The sequence below is a fragment of the Centrocercus urophasianus genome, unplaced genomic scaffold, assembly GCF_019232065.1.
Source record: "Centrocercus urophasianus isolate 14NV4802_14NV808 unplaced genomic scaffold, USGS_Curo_1.0 seq_17, whole genome shotgun sequence".
In the NCBI taxonomy this organism is placed as follows: Eukaryota; Metazoa; Chordata; class Aves; order Galliformes; family Phasianidae; genus Centrocercus; species Centrocercus urophasianus.
In genome coordinates this window covers 33,496,325-33,521,282 of record NW_024884722.1, presented here as the reverse complement: position 1 = coordinate 33,521,282, position 24,958 = coordinate 33,496,325, and the positions used below count along the sequence as shown (strand labels likewise).

The following is a 24,958-nucleotide window of genomic DNA, read 5'->3' as shown; positions in this document are numbered from 1 at the left end:
CCTTCAGTAGTGTTGGATCGTCTGGCATTGTTGTTCTGTTGACAATGACTGTGACCACGGCGATGATGGCCACTTTTCAATGGTAGTACCAACTTATTTATAAATAAGTCCAAAGTGGTAGAGTCAGCTCTCCTTGGAGAGACAGCTCAAATACAAAGGGATCGAGTCAACTCTCCTTGGACTGGCAGCTTCTGGCTCTGTGATCTCAGCAGAAACTCCTTTGATCCCTTCTTCCGGGCCCTGCCAGCAGATAAGAGGGAGCAGGGATGCCCATGTCTTTCACAGGACATGATGGTATCATTCCCTAATTTTCCCAAAACATGCTGGCAGGCCAGATCTTCCAACAGCAAACACTCCTGACTGAGCACCCTTTCCGGAAGCAAGCAGCTCTGGAAGAAGGTGCTTACAATTGTCCACAAAGCGATGTTGATTGTCACACAGTAGCACCCATCACTTGACTCCTCAATAGATCAGTCATAGTCTCATCACAAGAAATAACTCAGGAAGCAAGTGTCGAGGCAAAAAACGAAGGATTCTCACAGAATCGCTGGTGGAAGACAACACTGTCAGCTGTGCTGCTGCAGGAGCTGATCGAGGTGTGTGAGCCTCCTACAGAAATCCTGCAGGGCAGAGCTGCTGGGCCACGGAGCCGGGGTGCGGCAGGGCTCAATGCCCTGCGCTGGCCTGGCCTTGCCGTGCCCTGGCGATGGGCTGGGAATGCCCTTACTCATCCAGCACCTACGTAACTCATCCCAAGTGCCCTGCAGTGTAAGAAGAGGTCTGTGGAGCTGACAGACACTGTCAGAGAGAAAGCAAAAATCGACAAGGGACAGAGGGCTGGAGGGAGAGAATGGACAGCGTCTTGTTTCTTGGAAAGCCCCATGCGAGCAGGCATGGGTTGGGCTTTAGAGTGGACCCTTTCCTTGTCCAGGCACTGAGGGAGGAGGTGGAGGTGGAGATGAAGAACCTCCAAAAGGCACGAGAGAACATCAAAAGGCATCTGTGCCGCCGGCTGGAGCTCGGGAAGGCCAGGCCTGTGCAGAGCTGGCACCAAGAGCTGCCCGTCCCAGCTCCAGCAGAGGCCGAGCAGCTGCCTCGGGTCCCTGTGGCCGCCTTGGGGGGGAAGAGGTCCCGGTGCCGGCTGAGGCCTCTTCTCACACACCAAACTCCCGGTGTCTTTAGCAGCAGGATGGTGACACGCAGGGAAGAAGACATTACTTCCCTGCACGAGACTCTGTCTGTGCAACTGGTAAGACAGAAAGCCTCGCTGTGGCCTTGGGGAGGGAAGAGTCACCTCAGGGCCACAGCAGGGCATATGGGCCTCCTTCTGTGTGTGGGGACAAAGGAAGGGTTCTGATGCCCAAACCTTCACACACCCCAACACGTGTCCCTGCTTTGCCCTGTCCTCTAGGATGAGCAGATGGCAGCACAGTGACGTCCACTTACGACCTGGCTGCGGTGAGCTGCCCTGGGGTCCAGAGACAATCAGGCAGCTTTTGACTTTGTGGGGATGGAGAGCTTGTTAGTGTCCTGGGTGAGAGAGCAGATGGGGTGGGGATTCTGGCAGCTCTCTACAACAAATTTGGTTGCTCCCTGTGTGGCCCAGGTCCGTGGGCTGTTTGCTGGGGCTGGCTGGAAAGTGCTGAGACAAATGTGCCCCCGGCTCTGAGTGAACCTTCTTCTGTTGCTCAGGAGGTTTCTGCTGTTCTTGGGCCTGCTGCAGCTTGTCGTCTTCATCCTGGTCCTGCTGCAGAGGGACATCCTCCACAGGGTCCTGCCTGCAGAGCTGGTGACTGCCCTTGGCAGCTGTCCCTGGAAACCTGCTCTTTTCTCACCCCAGAACACAGGGCAGCCCTTTATCGTGGGACCGTTGATTCTGCACAGGCATTAGGTGTGCCTGCCCTCTTACTAATAACATCAATAAAAATCCATCCCAATTCCAAAATGTCTCATTTGTGCATGGCAGTTGTTAGACCCAGTTGTTAAATGTCTGTTGGGAAGGAGATAGTGGGATTCTGGAGCTCAGGTACAGGAATCAGAGAACCATGAAGGCTGGGAAAAGCCTTGAAGAGGTCCCACCATGAAGATGGAAAGAGGTTTGTGGAGGCCAAGTTATTATATTTGGATTTCAAATCTAATGCTTTTTTTCTCTGGATTCAGCTAGAAAGGTTCTAGAAGTGCTATTAAGCGAAACTGTAAAACAAGTTATTATATTCCCTTGGGAAAAAATTAATCAAGTCTGCAGCATTTCTTATTGGGTACTGTAGGAAACGAAGGACTCCATTACCTCTAGTTTTCAAATCAATAAGTTAATGGGCTAAACCCAGTAGTGTTAACACAATAGTCTTTGTAAGAGTAGGGCTTTCTGCGGAACAGCTTGCTCAGAACTTTTAGCTATGTTGTGTTTAAAAAGAAAAAAAAATAATCCAACTACTTCATAGCATACACATTCTTACTATTCATTATATTCCTTATCTCACTTGAAGTTATCAGTAGAAGCATAAGATTTCTGATCTTCATAGCTTTCATTGCCTCAGGTTTTGCCCCTCAGTTTAAGGAACAGATTTTCCTCTGTGCAACTGCATAGGAATATATTTGACTAGAAGAGCTCCCAAAAACTAGCTGCCTGGCCAATCCTTTTAAATTTAAATATAGCTTTTCCAAGAAAAGCTGAGAGGGATTAAAGACCTCTTGCATAATTGCTGATAGATGTGTCTCAATCATATTGCACTGTCCAAACGCTACTATCACCAACAGCAACAGCACAGAATACCCACCATCTGCTGTATGGCAAAAGAAGGCAATGACAGTGCTAAGGGGTAAAATGATGCCACTGATGCAAGACAGCTCAGAGAAACATCACAGAACTGAAGGAGTGGGCAAAAAAAAAGGAGGTGAGTTTTAGCAGAGATAAAAGCAAGGAAATGCATCTAGAACAAAAGTAATCCAAAGGCTAATGGGAAGATACTGAACTGTGAACATCTCAGTACAACCGCAGATAGAGCTGCTGGGGTCATGTGACAGTTCTCACAAATCAGAGCACACCCCATTGTGTAGCAGTAATCAAAATGGGTGAAATAATTGGGTATCATAAGGCAAGACTAAAGCTTAGTGGGCAGCTTCTGCTTGGATGCTTCTCTTGGCTAAGGGCATGGAAAAAGCCTGTCCCTCAGCTGCTGTAATCATCCCACCACGTCATGCTAAGCGTACTGAATAGAAGTTGATGGAATTGAATCACAGAATGCCTCATTGGCGGGGACTCTGACTTGTGATAGGACCAACCAAAATCCAACTGTAAGTCTGACAGCACTGTCCAAATGCACCTTGAGCTCTGGCATCTCAGGGTCATGTCCACCACTCTCTGGTGCAGAACCTTCTCCTAACAGCCAGCCTGACTCTCCCCTGCTGCACACTGTTCTCTTGGGTTCTGTTGCTGTCACCAGAGAGCAGAGATCAGCATAGGCCTTCTGCTCCTCTTGAGAGTAAGCTGTAGGCTGCTACAACACCTCTCCTCAGCCCCTCTGCTCTGCACCCAACAGACCCATGGACCTCAGTTGCTTCTCACATGCTTTGCCCTCTAGATCCTTCCCCATCCTCTCCTCCAGATGCTCTCTGATAACTTTATGTCCTTCTGATACTGTGAAGCCGAAACCTGCACTCAGTGCTTGAGGTGTGGCTGTACCATGCAGAGCAGAGCAGGACAATCCCTTTCCTCTCCCAGGGGCTGTGCTGGGCCTGGCACAGCCCTAAGGGGTGTTTGGCCCTGCTGGCTGTCAGGGCACACCACTGGCTCATGTTCAACTCACCATCAGCCAGAACCCCCAGATCCTTTTCTATGGGACTCCATTTTTCTGTCCCCTGGTGTGTACATCCAGGGTTGCCTTGTCTCAAGAGCAGAATGTGGCGCATGCTTTTCTTAAACTTCATTTGGTTGGTGATTGCACAGTCCTCTGATTTGTTAAGATTTGATTTCTGGGTGATGGTTTGATTTAAACTGGAAAGTTAGACCCCACCTGCGCTTACCAGATTTACAGAAAATACACCCATCCACCTCTAGCAGCCACAGTTTTATACTTGGTGGCACCCAGCTGCAGTAGGGTTGGGTACTTACGTGTTAGAAAAGTAAATGTACCTTAGCAGGACTGCAATTACAGCTTCTGTCTTATTGGATTCTATTGCCCCCAAATTATAATAGCATTTTCTAGGAAGGTTAGAGCGCTCTGGGGAATGTATATCACAGCATAGGATTAATTCCTTTGTGCACCCCCCACGAAAAAGCAAATATTGCCCTGATCTGATTTTCCATTTAACACACCGTGTGAATGGATGCTGGGAGGAAAGCACAAAAAATCCATGTGATGCATCCTGCAGTTGGAGCATATGGGAAGTTTCACTGTTCTTACAGCCTGTTACCTTGCCTTTAAATCTCAGAAGTTTTGCCATGTTTTCCTTTCATACTTTTTTTCCTTTATTGACTGTATCTTCATAAGCTTGAGAGAACAGATTATTAGGAAGACTGGAAAGTGGTGTCATAATCACAGAGCAGCTGCTGAAATCACTGTGACTTTACGTTTGCCTTTATGAACACCACTGCCACAAAGCTATTGCTGCTGCAAAGCCATCCTAATGCACAGAACACTAAGCTCTATGACCTGCCAGGATCTGGCAGTCATGGTACTGCGTAGTGCTGTGCATTTCATCATTCCTCTGTATCTCCCTCCCCTTTCCCCCTTGAAGATAAATTACACTTTATAAACAGATTTTCTTTCTTTTATTTACACTACTTTCTTTGGTCAGTAGCTTGTTTTGACAGGAACGTCTAGTGCATGCAATAGCCTGTGTCTCATCTATACATTTGTAGTTGGAGAAGGAAGGATGGACGGTGTGCACACGTGTGTACAGCCACGCGTTCATATGTGCACAGAGAGAGAGCAAATCCCCACTAAGCAAACAAGGGCAGAGTTGTGTTACAAGTCCAGAATAAAAGTGACTGTATTTTGTCATTTAAACAGGATAATTAGCTGGGGCAGCACACTTCCCAGCGTGGCTGTGAGCCACCATGCTAGACTGGGTATTTCTCTGTCCCTCCCATCCTTGCTTAATGATTTTAAGGAAATGAAGGAGCCAGTGGCTGAGTCATGCAGAGCTTCTGAATGTCAGATCTAGGAGCATTACTTATGTTCCTTACTGTGCTTCTAGCTTACTGGACTTACTTAATCCTATCAGTGTTTGATTACATTGTGACAGCCTTTCATTGTTCCTACAGGCCACTGTGTGCCCTGATACCTACTCAGAATTCACATTCTTACACTTCATCTATTTATGCATATTGATAGTGCTAACTATGCAGCATTTTCAGTCTGCGAAGGAAGAACATGTACCAGTAAATTAAGCTGATGGGAGAGACATAAATATTTACTATTCTTACTTGGTTTGACAGTGGTATTATCTGTGGTAGTTCATTGCTTTCTTACACTTTGTGTTTCTGATTTGAACTACAGTAATTAATCAGCATTTACCATTTTGTTAAACCCCTCTTCGCATTGTGCGGTAGCTTTTTGTAGCAGCAAATCAGAGCAGGCCCTGCTTCATCTTTTAAATGTTTAAAATTCTTGTTTTCCATTTAAACAGCTGCTTACTAGTATTTCTGAGACAACAAGTTAGAACAAAACAGCCGTTTGTGAATGCTGTTAGAGAAACACTGAGTCTGATTTCTAAAATGTAATACACTAAAAAATAATAATCTGCCTACCTGTGAAAAATTAATCAGATTAAGTAATGACCTTAATATAATTTCCTTTGGTCACTCATGTCGAGGAAATGAGAAATTCCCTTCAGATTCTAAAAGTAATTGTGAGAGAGTAGTTTCCCTAAATTCTGCTGCCTTGGTGAGTAGCAGTGTTTGCCACAGGAACAGTATACTCCATAGTTATGTCACTTTTTTTTCTCTCCCCCCCAAAAAACAGTGCAATACTGCACAATGGACCAAAGCTAAGCTGCAGTAGGGCACAGCTGGGAGCCACTGGTTTTACCACATAGTGCAGACCTTGCCATTGGCTCCACAGAAACACAGAAATCTGCCAAACTGTAACATATTCCCAAATGAATTGCATACGAGATGTCAGGCATAGTCCTTGCCCAAGTGAAATACCATCAGCTTCAACGTACACGACTGGTGGCCATTTGATGCACTGTGTAGAGCACTTCTATGAACCACCTGGCTGCAGGGTGCCCAACTTCACTGCCCTCTGAATTGGAAACTGGCTATCACATATATTTAAGTGTTCATCTGTTAATAGGAGGCGCCGTGTGCCTCAAAAGAGAAGGAATGAAAATCTGTGAGCAGCCAGAGATGATGCACTCATGTACTACACATCTAATTGCTGCATGGGACTAGCTATCTATTTCATTGATGAGCCACTAAATCTCAAGTGGAGTAATGCTGATACACAACGCAGCTTGGTTGTATTAACCATACAAAGGCTCCTTAAACTCTCCTGACATCTCCTCCACAATTTGAGATTATGTCTGTGGCATTTACAGGGCTGCCAGGAATGTTTTCCCTGGGAAGAGACCCTTGCAAAGTTCCTGATAACTGCTACAATGAGAGAAGCCCTTGTTTGCCCTTCCATCCATCTTTGGAAAGTACCCCATTGACAGTTCTCTGAGAATGGAGAATGAAATCTTAAGTTGTGGGCAGGAACAGTGGCCAATTCTACCTGTTTCCTAAAAAGATTATTATTTCCCTACATTCTTTGGGCATTTCCAGAGAGCTTGAGAGTGAAGTCATTTTTAACAAAGCATCTTGTCCTTACTCTTTCAAAAGCAGCAAAAGGGCTGCTTTGTAGATACTGTCCCTTCCTCAAACACATTTTTGAGAAAAGCCCACACCACCTGCCAGCCATTATCCACTCCATACAAGGGCACCCTGTCCAAAGCTGTAATTTCTCTTCCACGTGAGGAACTGGGACCTCCTCAACATCAAGGACTGATTTAAAACCTTCACTGTACAAAGTTGACTAATGCCAAGGGTCTTGTTTCTGTCCATAGTGCCCCAGTGGACCTACGTGATTCCCCAAGTACTCTCTGGAAACTGCTGCTCTTTGCCAGGTTATAGGCATATAAATTAAACTCCCGTGGTCCTCTGTACAAACGAGATGAGGATCCTACATCCACTTCTGGACTCCAGCACTGGCTCCCCATGCTCAACTTGTGCTGGCTCCTTAATGACAGCCAAAAGGCAGCCAATTTCTGAATGCCATGGCCACCTATATGTTTCTACAGCAACCTTGCAGGGAGAAGCAGACACCCCTTGGGATGCTGCAACACACTGCAGGTATCGGGGTAGCACTGCTAGCAGCTTTTGCTTAACGGCATGCCAAGTTTGCAGGGTTGGCACTTCTCATGTCAGGTGGCTCAGGAAAGGAACATTGCCGCTTCATCCTGTGTCAGTAAAGACAAATGAAGTGCCAGAAAGATAAACTTTTGTCTGTCAGGGCTGATACCACCTTGACAGCTTTGGTTGCAAGTGAATTACCTGATTCTACTCGTGTGGCTGCTAGGCTATTGATTTAGGTCTGTGTGACAGCTTTATCGTTTCATCACCTGGGTTTAGTGCTCTGAATCCAAACAGTGACATTAATGAAACATTCTTCTTCCAGTAATAAAGAAAACAATAGTATTCCTCAGTGCTCATCTGATGGGCTTTCAAGAAGAAGCTGCCTTCAAAATTCATTTGATAAACTGCTATGTGGTATTATCAATATTTGTAACAAATGCAAGTAGTTCTCAGACTGTAAACAGTGAGGCAGTCAGTGCTAACTTAAAAGTCACCATTTGAAGGGTCAGCATACAGGTGTGTGCACGAGGGAGCTGCTGCCATTTTTATTTGTAGCTATTTCTATGTACGTGTGCATAGGCACAAAACAGAGAAAGCATTCAGGTTTCTATTCCCATTTTCAGCTGAACTGTAACTAAATCTTAAAGGTAAAAAGCATTCATCACCATCCAAGGGCTGCAAAATATACTTATTTGTAACAGTTTGAGTAAAAACTGACATTGAGAGGCAAACTTTCCAGTCACTGAGATTACACAAAAACAGGCACTAGATGGCTGCTGTAAGAAACTAGAACCACTGCAGCTTTGAACTGGTAGAGATGCCTTTGGATACCAACCTGTTACGATGAGTGTGTGACACTTTGTGGAGTGCCCTTCATAGTAGTGCCTGCCTCCAAATACCTGGATCCTACCATGCTTTTTTTCTGTGGCAGCTGAGATTTCTGTAAGTTATTGGTGTTCTCACAATGTTTTAAAATAACCAACCAAACAAACAATTTTCCATCTCTTCTGTGTTTTACTCACTTAGAAAAAAATACCTGGTTTCTCTTTTTCTCTGGACAGACCTTGTTCTGCCTCACACTGGGTACTGCACTACCCTTCTGCAGCTGCCAAGTTGGTCATTTGAACCCTTTTTAAATATGCAACACATAGCACAAGCCATAGGAAGCCACAAAACTGTTAGCACCTGCTTGGAGGATCATGTAAATTAAATCAGTATCAAGAGCAATGAGTATCACCTTGATTGGTCAGCCATTGAGCAGCTCTGCCACCCAGGTGAAAGTGCTTGTGCCTTGCACCACCAACTCTGCAAATCTGCTGGTTAAAAAACTGTAAATTGTACCACAAGACTGAGATATTCTGTTCTACTTATTGTATCCAACCAAGCTACGCTAACACAAAACTTCCCATAAGAAAGTGCAGATAATCTTTTTCACACTGTCCACCTGTATTGCTATTGCTCCCGGTTCTGGCACCCACTGCTCACAGTCTAGGATCTGTATTCTTTTACAGGCTTGCATCCCCATAAAAGAAAAATCTGGAAAAAAGAAATACACTCCTGAATTTTTCTATGCTTGCGAAAGCATTTCTTGAAGCCCTCTCTTTCCTACCAGTATTCAAATCAGAGGGAGTCATTACAAGTACAGCTAAAATTAAGTCAGGTTTTAAAACCACGTCCATTACTGAAAACAGTAAAATTTCTTACGCTCTTTGCATTGTAGGAAAAGGCACAAGCACTTGAACAGAGAGGAGGAGCTGTCAACAGGTTTTGTGCTTAGTAAGTGTGCACGGTACTGCTTGCCACCTGAATTTGGCATGCCAATCCTTCACAGCACTAAAGCTGGTAGAACTGTGAGTCTCCAGTAAAAGCAGGTGGGTAGGAAACAGAGAGGAGCCAGGAGATGGCATTTCTCTAAAAATCTCATGATTGCGTCAGCGTAATCAGTAAAAACCAACTGACAGATCTTGCAGTAGAAATGGCGTAGTGAAATAAATACAGTATCTTAAACAGGATTAAAATAGAACATTTTACTAGTTATTTCAAAGAATAGATTCTTCTTGTTCCATCATTCTTGTCTGTATGTTCAGACTCCAGCTAAACTCCAAACAGATTTTTTTTTTTGTTAGGTATCAAGTCCAAATATGCCAAGGTAAAAGATTTAGGAGAAAGAAATACCCGACCTTTTTGTTTCTCGCATGGAAAGCTATGTTGCGTTTCTCATGCCTAAAAACAAGTATTGTCACTCAAAATATTTGGTCAGAAACCTCAAGTTGAAAAGGAGGTATTTGACAGAAATGTCACATTTACATTAGCATAACATGCGAACAGCCTCTAAAGACAAACACTGAAAGTTTCCTGTAGCAGAACCTGTGCAAGGGGAAAACAAAACAAAATCACAGTAGCACAAGTCCATTTACTACCAGAGAAGAACCAACAACGATCGTCATCCAGATCTTGAGGTAAAACTTAACCATATGGGCAGGAAAAGAAGGATGATGCCAGTCTTTTCCTCATTAATTGCACGCATTTATCAGTTGACTCTTCCAATCTTTCAAGAGGTAATTGGTATTGTTCTCACAGCTAGTTTGATCTCATCCTGAAGAAGAAGTTGGTATAACGTAACAGGACACTTTTCTCGTGTGAATATACACTTGCTTTTCTTTTTTTCCTTAATATCTCATTGGAGAAGAACAGTTTGGTCTGTATTGCTAATGCTTTTTAGCTACTACTTGTTAATTGTTAACAACAGTATCTCATGGCTCCCTGCTGAAGGTGTAAAATGACACATTCACTACTTCAAGTTACAAGCAGAAGTTAAAAGCAGCTGCCAGCATTTTATATAGTGTATTTCACAACTAATGCATACTTCAAAGATTTTGAAACAATTCTGTGTCTTCTGTCAGTTTTTGCCCTTCCCAGCTGCATTTAGACATATTAGCCTTGGAAAATGTTCACTTTTTATCCCCTTCACCATGATCCATTTATCTTACAGCAGGTTTATGTTTGAGTGGAATGGAGTTTGCACCGTTTAACCCAGCAGCTATCTGGGCTTGAAAATCTATCTAACCCCTCCCTATTAATTACTTTTTACACCTCTTTCTGTCTCATAGAGTCCTATATCATCCTGGTTTATTTCAGAGGAATATAGCCATAGGATGACAATTATTGATGGATCATAAAAACTGGAGCTAAAAGACTGTAAAAAGAAGAAAACATAACTGATGTGGGAAGAGATGAAAAGATAAAAAATTGACTAGAGAAGAAAATCGGAATGAGCTAATTCACAAAAGAAAATGGATAAATCACGGACAGGTAGCTCTGAATAAGATTAATTGCTACACATTTCCTTCTCCTTTACAATTTTTACTGTACTTAATCAACTGTTTCTCAGTTCTGCTTAAATACGCTGTACTCTTACAATGCCAATTCCTCTGTTCTGTAAGTTTGCTACTTCAGTGTGGAGTGAGATTCTCTGCTTGCATAAACTGGCCATATCGCTATTGACTTTGGTACTGTTTCTCAGATTTAACCAGCCGAGGATTTGCTCCATTGACTTTCATGGATTTATTTTTAATTTATTCCTCTGAGCTCAAAGTCAAGAGCTCTGGATGTAAATCTTGAACATAAATAGACACTTTCCAAATCTGAACAGTATAGCCACAAGTACCAATACAGGAAGAACAAGCTAGGCATGTATAGGACTGTCTGAAAAGTTAACCAAATGTTGCTGTGCATATATTAGTAGTTTACCATTTATTAAACAATAAATCAAGATAAAAAAACTAATTAACTTAAATGAAGCATTGTTTAGTGAAATGTGAGCCTGTCAAAATAGTTGTTGGGGAGGACAATTAATTGGTACAAATGTGAGTGCAAATTTTGTTTTTAAACTTTAAAGCATGTCATTTGTAGTATACAACATATGTGCACGATACAAATTTCATACATTTTCTTCAGTGACAATAAAAAGTGCAGTTTATTATAAACTGAAGTAAAAATTAAAATTAGAAAAAAAAAAAAAAAGAAAATCACAGTTTTGTCATTGGTATGTGAAGGTTATTCCAAGGGCCCATCCAGAGTTCCTCTTCATCTGACTGTGTGTGTTCACTGTGAGACTCCAAGGGCTCTTTTACGTCCTCATTATCAACAACAGATTCTTGCTCTTCTGTGCTTTTCATTTTCGAGCCCCCTGGCTTCGTTACTATGTTTTCAGCCCCTATAGAGGAAGCAAATGAGACACTACAAGGTCTTGTGTTCACTTTATCACTAGAAGATGGTCCCTTTGACAGTGTGTTCAGTGGGACATTCTCCTCGTGTGTCACTGCAAGCTTGTCCAGTTTCTTGAACTGTTTCCCCAGCCTCACTGGAGATGTCACTTTTAAATTATTAGCAAGGCAAACACGACGGGTTCTGACAACAGACCCATTCTGTGCAATGTAGATGTTACCATTGACGTTGTTTTGAATATTGGGGTTATTAAGACGATTCCTCTGGCTGGAATCAGGAGCGCTGTCTTCTCCAGTAGAGCTGGTCTCATACTCTGGGTCAACTACCAACTTGATCCTTTTCTTTCTGGCCCACTGTTAGACAGTAAATGGAAACATGATTAAATCTCAGTATGATTTCTTACAGCTTTTTGTCCTTTTTCCAATCTATCTCATCTGTTATCTAGACATTTCATGGGAAATTTTGATCTGTACCACTCCTTTCATACTGTGCATTCTAACTCTTCTGACTACCACTGCATACCACTGTCATATATGCCTGATAAACTTGAACACACAATTCCTTGTACTTGAAAGTCTAGACCAACTCAATGGTTGGACCAGATGATCTTACAGGTCGTTTCCAATCTTGTGATTCTATGATTCTATGAAAGTTATAAGAATGAACTCAACTTGTGAACAGCATCACGTCACACAGATGGCATAAAATAAGCTATAAAAGGTATAAAAGTGTAAAAACTTCAAGGGAGGAGTGGAGAGGTGAGTTCTAAAGATGCATTCAGCTCTGTTGCCATTAAGTCAAAGTGCATCTTCTTTTCAGAACTCTGGATACAAAGACATTGCTTTGAGAGCAGATTTCTGTATATCGGTATTAGTAAACCAGTCGTATTTCAACAAAGCAATGTGTTTGACTTACAAAGAGACATGAAAAACAACTGGTGTCCCTTTCTAACTGAAATCCAAAGCCACTTACAAAAAAGAAATTGGGTGATACTTTTATTAAAATAGTGTACTAAGGGGTAAATGCTTGGGAAGTCCTTGGAAGTTTTCCTCCACAGCATTACTAAATGGTAGATTCAGTGCAGAAGTAGCATCAAAGGAGTCTATTCTGTATGCAACACCATGTAAAGGACAGTAAGATCTCTGGACCACCACAAGGGAAATTGTCAGGCACAGTGCTAGCAAAATTGGCTCACTGGAGAAAGATTGATGTAAGGCTTTGTGCCAGTTCCAATCTAGAAGAATCAATGGGGATGATTTGCTATTAAATGGAAGGTGGAGAAAAGAGACTTCAGATTTCTATAAAACATAAATACATTTTTAAAGAGCTAAAGCAAAAAACTTCCATGTTGCAGAGACTTTGTGCTAATTGCGATGAAAAAATCCCATTACTAATTCTAAGTGTCTCCTGGGAACACACTAAAACAAGCTACTACTGTTGAATTACTAACGAAAACACTGTTGTTTCACTAAGGCAGCAGATACCATTATGATGGAGTCCCACATCAACACATACACATGCACGTAAGAAAAGCCAGTTTTTAGAGAAAGAAAATCATGCGAGGGACAAAAGGGTGAGAATTCTTGAGCTTTTGAAAAGTTATACTTCACAGAAACTACTTCCACGTGTATTAATTTGTTTCTGATAAAGATGTATAATTTTCTTAACACGGGTAAATGCCAGTGGATGAAAGGAATAGTTTAAATGGGATCTACATGCAAATACCATGTGCAGCCTGACTTCGTGTTGCATGGGAATACAAGAAAGTGAGCAATCATAAATCTAGGTCACACCTCAAGTGAGTTCAACTCCAAAGCCGAAGAGCTGCAATCACAATTTATTGCTCAAGTATCATACCCAAGTAACAAAGTGTCACTAAAATTCAAATGTTCTCAGTCCTCTCTAACAGGGACTTCTTGGCAGAGCTTTGGTGAATATGCCAGAAGTTGTACTATCTTAAAAGTAGACAAAAAGCTAATCCATTATTGGCTCGATGCTTTAATTATTTTTTAAAAAATTATTTATCAGGATAAATGGTTGAAAAACAGCTCTATGGTTTTTGATACAAAGCAGATGAACTGTAGATAGCTTGTGTGTATGCAAAGCTTTCATGCTTCACTGTCAGAACGGATAGGAGCACCATGAAGGAGTACACTATGCAGCAGGTGTAGTTTCCTTTTTGAGAACTCAAAGGCCCCTTTCAGTTGTAACCAACAGAAATCCCTCTAATGTAATCGTGTTCTGATGTGATCGTGATTCTAGGCAGAAGTGTGTTGCTGAAAGTGCCATAAGATTTCCCTACTGAATGGCATTAAATACTGCAGATAAGTGAATTTTGAAAGATAAATACCAAAATACTGAACACAGGTGACAGTTACTGATCACCTTCAGCAATAGTTTGCCATTATGCTTCTCAAACTTTTAAACAGATTTTTGTTGTTGTTGTTGTTTAATTAGAACAAAACACTAACAAAATGGAAGGGCAGAAGTTTGGAAGTATAACTCATTTCCTTTTCTGTCCAAGTTCACTTTGTACACCTACCTCTAGACTTCTGCCTTTTGCATCACTGATACTTGAACCTCACAACCCAGAAACAGTTAGAAACAGTTTAATCCCAGTGCTGCTAGTAATACTCAGCAGTTCTGGAAATCCTGCTTTGCTGCAATTTCAATTTCCACCCTGGAGACAGGGTGAGGTTTACAGCTGAGAGCTTGTGAAGTTTAGCAAATACTTTTATGGTAGGAAAATGTAAATATATGACATCTAAGTCTCTTGTTCTTCAACGTTTTGCAACTTTTCCTTCCTCAGAGTGCCACTGTGTGACACACATGAAACCTGTGTGAGCACAGAGCCCTTAACAGGTTTGTGCCGTTAGGTTCATGAAGCTATCCATCACAGTTAATGCAAAATGTAACATAGCTTGGCATCACTATATGCATACTACTGAAATGATTAAATGTAAGATTTAACATGATGCTATATGATTTAAATTGGCAGAGAAATACTCTGTCCTGCCACTGCTAGATGAAAATTAATCTTTCTGCATCCACCACCATGTATATGTGAATAGTCTTTCAGAAGGATTATATTAGTTTGGTAGTCCACAGGTCTGTCCTTAAGGCATATAAGATTGAAAAGCTGAAACAATAAGCTTTGTGTTTTTCAATTTGGCTATCTCTAGTCAGGTACATGTTTAGGAAAGACCACACAGAAGGCACAGCAAACAAGATCACTCCTTCTTGCAAAATGTCCACCTACTGTTGTTCCTTTTTAAAAGGATGTAAAATCACCAGCAGTCTCAGATTCTGTAACAGCAGTGTCAAGGGTGTCATCTGATTGAGACTGACTTTGCTCTTGGGATCCCTTTTTTATCTTTTTTCTTTTCACGTTGATGTCAGAACTCTGAGTCTCAGTATCAGGGGAAGTAGTAGTCTTGCCAGAAGTGGCACTAGCTGTGCTTTTTATCCCCCCAGTACCTTTGGAATTAACACTGATTTCACTTCCATTCTTATTGACAGCTTCCTTCTTGTCACTAGCATCTGTATCAACCTCTTCTGCACTTTCATCCCCATTATCCCCAATGTTAACACCTGATTTTCTTCTCTTATCTTCTTCCTTAGCAGCATTTTTAGCACTTCTTGCATTTGCAGATGTTTTAGAAACTGTCTTATTCTTCGTGTTATCTGTTGTCTTATCAGCACTTGCACTGACGTGCTCCATATCTGCTTGCTCATCTTCTTCTGAAACCTCTTCTATCGTGTCTTCTATTTCAAGGCTGGCAGAGGAGGTTTTGCTCTTGTAACTGGATCCTGATGTCTTCCTGTAGCTTGTACCTGATGTGTTCGAACTGACTGATTTCTGGCTGGATCGCTTTGCTCTGCCATGAGAGCTACTTCTCCTACTTTTTGTACTTGACCTTCCAGTACTTCTGCTGCTGGAGTCACTGGTTCCTGATTTGCTGAATGAACTTTGTGTAGAGGAGCTCTGTGAAAGGCTATCATCTTCATCGCTGTCAGACTCTTCCTCATCACCGTCCTCTTCAGAAGAGTCCTCCTCTGATTCACTGCTGGAGCTGGATCCAGAGCCTTCATCGGAATCCCCAATATCATGCCCAGATTCCTCATCAGAGTCCACGGTACTTTCAGTGGCTTCATCTTGGTCCAGAGTTACTGTCAGATAGTCTTTATCTTCTGACTCTGACCCAGAGCTACTACTCTTTGCAGACGACTCATCCGAACTGTATTTTCTTCTCCTCTTCTTCTTCTTTTCATAATCACTTTCCTCATGTTCACTCTCTGCTGTGATACTTATTGAAACTCCTGACTTTGCTTCTTCTCTTTCTTCCTCTTCTTTTCCTCCTGATTGCACTGCATCTTTGCTAGTAGGTTCTTGAAATTTTCTGGAGACACTAATGCGTTTTAACACATGATTTAGCTTTCTCATTGAAGGTCTGTCATCTGTAGATTTCTGGAAGTAGCTTCCCCTGATAATCATGCTTTTCTCACCATCTGCCTGGCGAGCTGACATCAACTTGGCATAACTGGAATCTTTCCTAGTGCCTTTCACTTTTTGCAGAATCATTGGGAATATCTTTGCTTTCTTCCATGGAGCACGAGCAGACTCACTTCTTCCTACTGGTTTGTGAGCACTGACTGCTACACGACTTAAATGCATCACCGCTTTTAGTTTTCTCCTTCCCTGGCTGGTTCTATATGCTCTTCCAGAGCCATGCCTTAGATCCATCCCACCATCTAAAGGTCTACCTTCTATTTGAGCCCCTGCTCTCTGGCTTATACCTCTGCTTGAAGGACCTTTGCTTTGACTCATTCCCTGCAAATTACGAAAATGGAACTTGATTAAAATTGGAAAGATAGTTACTATGAAAACTTGTACCCCCAAAAGTAAATCATCAGGAACAAATGCAACACTTTTTTCCAGCACCAAAACTAATGTATTTTAAATAGCTTCTCACCGAAGTTGTGGGGAAAGTTTAACTTTCAGAAGAGGCTGCAAAACCACAACTACCTTGCCTTGCAAAACAGAAAAAGACCGGCTCATAAATGTTATCACTTCTCATTTAATTAAAACCCATGTGATGGATTAAAAATTTAGTAATTATGAATATTAAATAAAAAAGTGAACAATTTCATCTCCTTTCTTCTGGCTGCTACTGACATTTTAAATTTTCTTTACATTCAGTTGTGAACTCTATGTTAAATTAATTTAGGTGACTGATTTTCTCACTGGAAAATCACCAGTTATAGGTTGAATATTAGTAATACTCCCTTCAGTTAACAATATAAAAGGGAATTACCTAAGGCTACGTGAACCTTTCATTGAAGTAGAAATCTACATTAAGGGGAAAAGCAATGTGCATATTAAAATAAACTCTGCAATGATTTTTTTATTTCTATAAAAAGGAAAAGAGATACCGATGCAAACGTCAGCAGTTACCTGAAGGGCAAACGATAATTGGGATTGGAAGAGCTGATTATTTGGTCTATATACAATATTCCCAATACTCTAATCCATTAAAAAGAATTCCATTTGATAAGGTTTACAACTGTTTGAGCTTGTTGCAGAGAGAGAGAATCAACATGTCAGAGATGCTTACCTCTTCTGCTGTTGGCCCATGTGGGCTGTAGTAGTAGCCGCCATCGTTCTCCACCATGACTTCCCCGTACTCATCATACATCCCCGAAGGAGACAACAAGCGGCGGCGGCTCCCATACTGAGGCAGTTCATACCTGGCAAAAACACCACCAGCTCTTTGTGACACGCACCAGTGTATTCATGCACATCTTCACAACGAGCAGCAAATGCACATACGCATCCCTAAAGGGCATTAATTTCTTTACTTACTATCTTTTTTTTCCCTCTACCGTTAAGAAGGACATTTAATTTTTGTTCTTGTTTCTATATTAGCAATAGTGCAGTCTGAAGCCTGCTCCTGTTGGAACCAGCCATAAATCACTACAGCTGGAGGAAGCTCAAACTGCCAGGTCTCCAGAATCTCCCAAGTGCAATAACCTTACTTCACAGTACTTGATTATTTTTTCTTTAACTTCACTGGGGGATTGGTTCTGGAGAATCCTTGCAATCTTAAAAAAAAATTCAATAATCTCTGAATTGACTGCAGGCAAACAGGCTTTATCCAAACAAGGCAGAATGACATTTTTCTAGGTAAATATAGAAAGCCTGATGCTGGCTGAGAACTATGAGAAGTATTGCTGAACTCAGACTGGTGAGCCACAAAAAGGCTATTTGATGGAAATTCATTTCCAAGACAACAGATATACACAAATAAAAAAGTGAACATAAAAATGTTTAATGACTACCAGGGGCTACATGCTCTGTGGTAAAATTAGCTTCCTAAAAAAATCTCTGACTTATATAACACCCATTTAAGGTTCAAGAAGTGAGTTTTGTTATTGACATACTCAGTCGTGGATGCAAAGATTAAAGTAATCCTGGGGTGAAGGAAAGACTACGGATCAGGTGCTGTAATAATAAACATCACCAACCTTGAAAAGTAGCATTTCTGAAATATAAAGGAAAAATAAAAATATACCCATGCTCATAACTGTAGTAATCTTGACCATAGTATTCCTGCCCTGGGTCAATTCCAGACTCCATACTTAACTCCTGTCAAAAGAGCAACATGGATTGAAGGCACAGTCACACACAGAATGACATATGAAAAAGATACAAAGAACAAAGTGCAAAAAAACCAAACCAAAACAAAAAACCCAACAACCCCAAAAGAACTAATAAAGAACATTGATAACCATCAAGATCCATAAAGACAAGTCAACACAAGCTTTAAATGACCCCTTCTGTGGTGTATTCACTCTGAGTGACTGCTCTAAGTCAGCTGAATATTGACAATGAACTGGATTCAGCGCTAATGAAGTGTGATTTCTTGAGCCTCTCTCAATGGAAAAAATCCCTGTTCAAACATTAGGGCTATTTCACTTATACTCTTCATTCAGGTTTCTTTCTTAATGTTTGTGTCCTACAACAACATCAGCGTGTTCTTAAGTTCTCTCCACATGCTGTTGGCATTGGGCTGCTGCATGGAATGTCCTTGCACTGCAATAACAACAAAGAACACCAAGGCTTTGGTTTTGACAAGGGATGCATGTTGTCCCCATCACACACCTCCAAGGGGGAAAATACCCTGCCCAATTAAACTCAAGTTGCTGCTGAACATCTTGTTGCTGCTTACAATGGCTGTAGAAACTGTCACCATTCTCCACCGCTTGTCAACAAAGCCTCATGAAAGTTACACTTGCTCTATTGCCTATTCTGGGAATGACATAGGGTCTAAAAGATTTGAAAGTGCCGCATTAATAACCCATCACTTCACAGCAGTGTGCTAATGCTTTCATTATCTTGGCAGGCCAACTGCTTAGCTCATCTCCAGGTATAATAATCAATTATCACTTGACTGACATCTGAAAAAACAGAGCGCGGCTGGATATCAAGGAACTGAACACAGTACTTGAGGTGCAGACTCAAAATATCAAGCAGAGGGAGACGACTGCCTCTCCGCTCCTGCCAGCCACTCTATGTGTGATACAAGCCAGGATACCATTGGACTTCTTGGCCACCCAGGCACGCTGCTGGCTTGTGTTCAGCCAGCTGTCAACCAGCACACCCAGGTTGTTTGCTGCCTAGCAACTTTTCAGACACATTTCCCCAGCCCTGGGAGCTGTTATGACCCAAGTGCAGCGCTCAGCCTTGTTGAATGGACGAGGCTGCCCACTGATCCAGCCCATCCAGATCTCTCCGCAGAGAGATCTCTTCCTACTCTCAGGCAGATGGACGCTCCCACCCAGCTTGGTGTCATCTGCAAACTTAATGAGGGGTTTTGATTAGGAAATGATGTAAAAGACATTTAAAATAATTAAGACATGAAAAATAGCGGTACCTCTGGCCTGAGAAGAGAAGGTCTCAGCAACTGCTGTTGCTATAAAAGAAAACAAGAGAGGGTATTAATAGGCAGCAACAATAAAGAAAGAAATCTTAAGACACAAGTCCTTCACAATATTTCGTACTTGGATACCTCCAAATTCAGCAAGCACTACAAAAATGCTCTGCACCTACTATGGTAACATGACTTCATAGTGCACTGTTTATTTTACTTAATACAAAATTTGATTGTTTATGTGGTGGTTCTCTAAATTATTCAACTCAAAAACTTTTGTCAGAGCCCAAGAAAACAATTGCATCATGTGCGTTGGAACAACCCTCCACTGAAAATTTGGGGGGCACTGTCTCAGCCAAGTTCCTTGGCCAAAGCTGAACTGTAGGAGATGGGTAAGATCTGTATCTGAATTAAGAGACACTAATCAGCTTTGCAAAAGGAAGACGAATCAGAGTACAACAGAATAAATCTGCATTTTGTAAACCCACTAAGTAAGGAGCAGCAGACACCAGAGGCACATCCTAAGATTAATCAGTACTAATCAGTAAATATCAACCATTATGATGTAGTTTGGAGAACTTACTGAACAAGTTCATTTAGAAAATTCTCCATGTTATTCATTGTTAGAAAAATGATTCTATGGTTCTATGTGGGGAAATACTGGTGTTAGGTGGGCGGTTGCACTTCATGATCCTGGAGGTCTTTTCCAGCGTTCGCGATTCTCTGATTCTATGATTTCTATGAACAAAGACGCTGTGAGGACAGACAGCACTGGGTTGCAGAAAAGGCCCATGCTGAGCCCATGTGGTGGGCTATAGCAGATGATTAGACCGGCGGCTCTAAAACATGAAAAACAATGAAGGCAGTTCCCTCGGAAACCTTTTGGCAGTCTGTCAAGCAGCAATCTTCCATCCTGAAGGTTATGCTTGTGCCACAGTGTTTACCAGCCATCTGCCAGTGCATCTATGCCTCCTGAATGCATCCAGTCTTTCTGAACCACTTTGGCCTCTAAAACATCCATTGTTTCACAACACAGGCTGTACGGAAGAAGTATGTTGATAGAAGCAGTAATTTAAATGTAAGCAGGAACAGCCTTACCTCTTGCTGTGCATATCCTCGCCTTGATGTCAGAAAAAGAAAAAAAATACATTAGTATACTTCTGCTTGACTCTACAAAGATGCATACTGCCATTCTTTCTGGAGAGAGGTGAAAAGATAAGGTGACAAGAAATATTACTAGCAAGAAAAGAAATGTATATCTACAATACAAAACATGTCTGTCTTTAGATTTGCTCTGCACATGCAAAATGTTGCAGGAGGAAGGCTAGTGAATCTCTGGGATCTATTTTTGCTTTAGATTGCAAATGAATGAGAAGAAATCCCTAACCCGCAAAAGCCAGAGTGCCAGTGCACCCAGTGCAACACAGCAAAGGGGAGTGGAATAAATAAAGGTTAAACGAGCACAGGCTTGGTTTTCCTTCTGCTTTTTGGAGGTTGCCCTGACAAGTCACCTTCTCTGTTGTCTCCAAGACCTGGAATGACCATCTACAAAGAGACTGTTATTACACATATACCTTTTTTAAGCAGTGAAACACTTCCTCTTCTACTTCTGGACTTATCTATGGTGGACTTGCTAGAAATTGGCCTGAAGCTTCTATTAGTAATTTAACTACATTGTTATCATAATTACACATTTCCTAACACTTGCTCAGCGGGGGAGGAGTGGTATTATTTGTGCTATCTATGATTATTGTGCCACAGGCTTTGTGCTGTTGATCTCTGTAAATTTCTTTGCTTATTTGAATTCATTTTCTTGGAGCCATTCATATGCGTGACAAATGCACTTACATCTATCGAGGTCTGTATCTTCACATTTTGTGCCAGAAAATTAAAACGATTAAGAACAGCAAACAGCAATTTAAGTCTTTGTATCACTGCGTTCTGTTTTTTTGTTTCTGTTTTTGTTTTTGTTTTTTTTTAATTATTATTATTTTTAAGAAGGGAAGAATGAATGTTCAAAAGTATGCTGAACTTAACATACTGCATAGACAACAGTCTCAAGGAGTCCATTAATTACACTTGAGCAAATAAAAAAGAACAGACTACAAGTCCTTACTATTCTTTACTGTTATCTCTAAAAATTCCTATTAATATTCAACACATGGAATTGATTATCAGCATTATATTAATGCTACTGCCCATATAATATGAAACTAATGCACAACCAAAATGAAGATCACAAGATGATAGGTGACTTCTCAGAGCCCACATGAGCAACACTGTATTCAGCTTCCCTATCTCTCACAGCAATCTTCAGAAAAAGGTCTTGTGTTGCACAGGGGATAAGTAAACATATTAATCTTAACTGCTCTTGAGTAGCCACTATATTGCACATTAAAGTTTTAATACAAGGATCTATAATTTAGTTTGCAATTTAACTGTCTTAAAAGTATCATAACACTCTATTTTGAGAATTGCTTATATTTCACTTATTTATAACTTTGTGTGGTCAGGATTAGGAAAAAAAGAAAACGGAAAGGAAAAAAAAAAGTCCATTCACTCAATACAGCACAAGGATCTATTCTGACAAAAAGGCAAAGGTCAAAATGACATCGTTGGATTCCTGCAAGGAATTTAAAGTGTCTCTCCACTTGAGGGAGGAATTGCTTCTGGATAAACACGAGCAGCCAAGACTCCACGGCAGTCAGTCTGAGAGAAAGCAAGAGTGCTACCCCTGTAGGATGTAGGATCATACGCCAGCTACTGCACACCCATGGTATTTTGTATGAGAGATGAAACAGGAATGAATTTGCACGTAGAAAATGTGGCAACCTTTCACAGGACTACGCTGCTATCATGAGTTAATGAAATTGTGGTTTGCCTAAAGCAACAATTTTCCCAATTACTGGCATCCCACCATGCTTTTGCTATTTCATGCTTTTTATCTGTTTTCACATTGAAAAGGATCATAAAACTCAAATACTGCAGCTACTGATCAGTGGAAGCAACTGCTTATCAATTTGTCCCAAGTTTTAAAATGGAGATTTCCCACAGTTCATAACTCAAACCTGAAAAGAAAAAGAATCTGAAAGGGAGGTAAGCAGTGATACATTACTGCTTGATTTCAGCTTTGCAAACAGTTCAAAGGGAGGAAGAGTTTTCTCTACAGATGCAATCTCTGTCCCTCATAACTCACCCCAGCCAAGCTGAGATAGAAGGACCAGAGGTTTATCAAGGATCACAACTGTCGGCAATTAACCAAACCTGACATCTCAAGGAGGGGTCAGTAAGCTTATATATGGTCAATTTTTTGTCAAGTGGAATACTGTCACACCTTATAGTGCATCCAGACATTTCTATGGGACAGAACTTCCCTGGCACGGATCAAAGTACATGCTATTGGTACAATTTCTTTCCCAGTCTAATACAATTCTTTTTTTTTATTATTATTTTTAATAAAGGCTATTCAAGAAACCAGCAGGAGAACCAAGGTTGCTTTGATTGTAGACAAAAATAAATTAGGTTTCATAAACTCTTCAAATTAATAAGGGCTTCATTAATGAGAGAAAGTCGGTGTTCCTCATTAGTGAAGAGCTGATTACAATGACCCCCACAGGCTCTTCTGAGACTGACTGGATGAAACTAAATATTTAAAAAGGGACTTTCGCATGATGTCCAACCTTTCTGCCTAAGGAACACCACAAATACATAAAATCTTTGAAGTTTACCTTGTGAATTACTAAGCATCTGCACATCCACTGCGTGACACCACACACTGCAAAATTAGGCCACGTTTGTCTAATATTTCACTAGTTGGTGTGATGAGCACCACAGAGGTATCTGCCATGGGTCTGAAGTGGGAGCTGGATACTTAAATACACATTTCTGATGTAAGAGTTGATCCAGTGTGAACATGCTCAGCACAACAATTTCCCATGCTCAACTCTGGACCATCAATTATTTCAATGAACCACAGCAGGTACACAGAAGCAGGTAATACAAGTATGCACCAATTCTTCTAATTCTGGCACTTAAATATTCAACACTTCTCTAAGAGCTGCTTAACTTTGACAATTTGCTGTTGCTGTGCCACTCAGAAAACTCAGCACTACGGGCAGCTAACATACATAGGTGAATCTCATAAATTATACAGACTGTTATGGCAAACATGCTGTGATAGATAATTGTTCCCCTCACACATTTGGCTTCTGTTCCTGTTCATTACGTGTCTTGGAATTACAGTCTAGACCAACTAGAGCACAGACTTCACAAGGCACAGAAAAATTCTGCTTCTAAAATTCAAGTCAGTGAAAGTTGTATGATGGACTTCATGGAGTTTGGCTCTGGGACAAAGAAAGAGAAATCACCTTCAACAGCTTCCAACTGAAACAGCCCTCCACATGTCCTAACTGCAGATTTAAAATAAAAAGAGAAAACAAAAAAAAGCCAAGCACCGTGGAAACGATGAGTATATCTGCAGACATAATTATCTTTTTGCTCTGAATTATAACATTTGATACTGAAGTGGTTTTCAGTATTTCTTCATTCTGTGATACCTGCCTATTCAGTGTTTATTTTCTTCTTTTTTAATAGTCATTTAAACAACTATATTCTGCATTTTGGCAAAGAACAAAATAATAAGTTGAACCAACCTAACATTCATTTAAATGCCCAGATTGCTTTTACTTACCATTTGTTCAAAGGACAAGCTAATTGAGTAAAATTCACAAATTTAGTGTAAAAGTGTGATTTAGATGACTGGAAGCAGAAAAGCCAGTAGGTAAATTACAGGGATTTTTTGCAAGTACTTGAGAAACCTTCATTTGGTGACACTAATCAGAATGACTTTATTACGTCTTAAGATGAGCTGGATGCTTTAGCTGTGTAGTCCATAGCATGACAGTTAAAAAGAGATGTCAACATGAACGTGCAAAAAAAAAAAAAAAGCTTTGTACATTAAATCATTTACAAAATAAAAACATTAAACATGCAGTTACAACATAAAAAATGCAATGGAAGGCATGATGTAAACGACACAAAGGAAAACAGCTGAGTTTACCAACAAATCAAGAGAATACCCTTCTTCTGCCTTGGGAAATGCAAATGTGAGCTAAAAGAAAGCATGCCAGCATAGCAGAGCACTGTGCCATCTCCCACGGAATGTAAAGATGCATTACTGTAACAACTCTGGCTCGCTATTGCTGAGCCTGCTTGCTACCAGTACTCGCTTTCTTTGACACCCAACACTGGACTACTAGACTCCTCCCATTTGTACGTCTTATGTGCAAAGCACGGAATTCCATTATAGCTACAGAAAAATCCCTCTGCTTACTGGTATTACTCACAGCAAGGGCAGCTTAATGTAACAGTTATCAAGCCCTCTGCCACCATTGGCTGAATGTTGTGAACAAACGGACAGTTTTCCCCAAGACTTTTAAGTAAACAGACTAAGAACCAAGGT

General features: G+C 41.1%; 1 protein-coding gene across 2 annotated transcripts in view; it reads right to left on the bottom strand.

Annotated features, from left to right (window-relative positions):
• Positions 1 to 9,407: 9,407 nt before the first annotated feature.
• Positions 9,408 to 24,958, bottom strand: part of PCDH15 (protocadherin related 15) — a 643,190-nt gene continuing 627,639 nt past the window's right edge. The window contains exons 35-40 of one of the 2 annotated variants that reach the window (XM_042818673.1): positions 20,596 to 20,617; positions 19,501 to 19,539; positions 18,139 to 18,212; positions 17,182 to 17,314; positions 14,955 to 16,397; positions 9,408 to 11,919 (exon numbers count right to left, since the gene is read on the bottom strand). In XM_042818673.1, coding sequence (XP_042674607.1) covers positions 11,368 to 11,919; positions 14,955 to 16,397; positions 17,182 to 17,314; positions 18,139 to 18,212; positions 19,501 to 19,539; positions 20,596 to 20,617 — 2,263 coding nt within the window. In that variant the 3' untranslated portion in view covers positions 9,408 to 11,367. The remainder of the gene's footprint in view (positions 11,920 to 14,954; positions 16,398 to 17,181; positions 17,315 to 18,138; positions 18,213 to 19,500; positions 19,540 to 20,595; positions 20,618 to 24,958) is intronic. The other variant, XM_042818671.1, reaches the window with a different exon arrangement.